The sequence below is a fragment of the Triticum dicoccoides genome, unplaced genomic scaffold (genome assembly GCF_002162155.2).
Source record: "Triticum dicoccoides isolate Atlit2015 ecotype Zavitan unplaced genomic scaffold, WEW_v2.0 scaffold145017, whole genome shotgun sequence".
In the NCBI taxonomy this organism is placed as follows: Eukaryota; Viridiplantae; Streptophyta; class Magnoliopsida; order Poales; family Poaceae; genus Triticum; species Triticum dicoccoides.
In genome coordinates, this window is record NW_021203060.1 from 1 (window position 1) to 1,785 (window position 1,785).

Below are 1,785 nucleotides of genomic sequence, written 5' to 3' on the forward strand. Positions count from 1 at the left end.
CGGGCGCAGCGCGCCGTGTCAAACCAGCCGATGCGCGCGCGGTATATGTGTTTTTTTGCGTGCGGCGCGATCGGCGTCTGTTGGAGATGCTCTTAATGGGTTTAATAATTTGGTTGTGTCCGTTCGAATGCAGAAGTCAAGCCAGTACAAGTGGCTGGTGGGAAATTTCCAGATACCAAGTTATAAACGTATGCTTTAATCCGAACACGCGATCCACCGGAAAGAAAAAGTGAAATATCAATCACAAGCAGCGATACCAAAAGCACAAACCAAAATAAAAAAAGCGATACCAGAAGCATACTACGGACGTACGTACACACTTCACCAGACGCTGATGCTGGCAAGGAGAGCATGCGTCACCACGAGCGCGCCAAGGCCTGCGACGACGTTACCCCCGGCAGACGTGGTGGGCGGCGCGGCTACGGGACCGGTGGACGCGGCGACCACGTCGACCCTGATCTTCATTCCGCTGTCGCAGTGGCCGGTGAGGCCGCAGAGGAAGTAGCGCGTGCCGACGGTGGTGAGCGCGACGACGTCGTTGCCGGAGCGGAAGGCGGAGACGTTGTTTGCGCTGGAGCAGGCGTCGTAGCCGGCCTTGCCCACCTCCACCACGTCGTGCAGCTCTCTCGAGTACGTAAACGCTGCAGCACAGCGCGCGCAGGAGAAGAGGTTAAATAAAAAGGCTTTGTTAATGCCCTAAAAAAGGCTTTGTTAACTTCGGTCACTTTAGTCTAAACTGCGCAATGGGTGTGTGAGTTAATTAATCGGTACTGTTAGTTAGTGCGGCTAGCTTACTGATGTTGTCGCCGGGGTGGAACGTCCTGGCGGCGACCCACTCAGCATAGTCCGTGTGCATGTCCCACAGCCCATCCGGCGCCCCCACCGTGTAACTTGTCGCAGCCGTGGCCACCCGAGCAACAGTCACGGCGGCCAGCACCGCCGCCAGGGCCATCGCCAGTGCCCGCCGCCGCCTGATCTCCATCTCTGCTGATCGATCGGCTGGAACCTGGAAGAGTCAAGCAGAACAGAACGGGGAGAGACAGAAAGGAGTTAGCATGCAATGCCTAGCTAGCAGCTCTTCGCTTAGCGCTGATATATAGATCCATGCAATCAATTGGATTAGCTAGATCGAGCGAGCAGTTAATTGCAGTTACGTACAATGTCGCGTGTGGTTGTTGCTGGGTCATGTCATGCTCATATCTAGCTATCCATGGACAGTGGCCCGTGCACGCAACTAGCTAGCTAGCGTAACAAGAGGATCAGGGCGATTAACTAAGTGGGCTATCCATGGACAGTGGCCCGTGCCGTCCGATGAAGAAATCTAATGCCCTGGGATGAGCATCAAATCAGATCATATCGATTGCATTAAGTGCTAGCGAGAAAATGTGAGCGAGGGTGTTCTAACTTCAGACCAGCTGCACTGCAGATGCTCTCCTTTTGGAGAAACACTGCAGGTGTAGGTTGGTATGTACGGCATGCACTTCTGCTTTTCACAACTGGCACTGACTAGCTAGAGAGGTCGATCCCATTAAAAAAAAGCTAGATGGATGTAGAGTCAAATTTAGAAATCTTCTATGTCCAAATATCTAGCCTTTATTAAGTTATTTTTCTTAACATGCAAGCATGCTACCTCGACATGGTGAAAAATCACAAAACTGGCCCTTTGGCCAAAGTTCAGCACAAAATGGCCCTATTTTAAAAATATTTCATAAAATGGCCCTACGCCATGCTAGATAACATAACGCCTTGGTCAACGGCGTCGTGCGCGTCGGCGCTGACTGCCAC

The 1,785-nt window shown here is 52.3% G+C and overlaps 1 protein-coding gene across 1 annotated transcript; it reads right to left on the bottom strand.

The window, feature by feature from the left end:
- Positions 1 to 158: 158 nt before the first annotated feature.
- On the bottom strand, positions 159 to 1,078 carry LOC119343886 (mavicyanin-like). The gene is made up of 2 exons (XM_037614621.1): positions 796 to 1,078; positions 159 to 641 (listed from the first exon to the last, which is right to left on the bottom strand). The coding sequence occupies exons 1-2, from the start codon at positions 980 to 982 to the stop codon at positions 322 to 324; spliced, it is 507 nt and encodes a 168-aa protein (XP_037470518.1). The 5' UTR covers positions 983 to 1,078; the 3' UTR covers positions 159 to 321.
- Between the last annotated feature and the right edge of the window lie 707 nt (positions 1,079 to 1,785).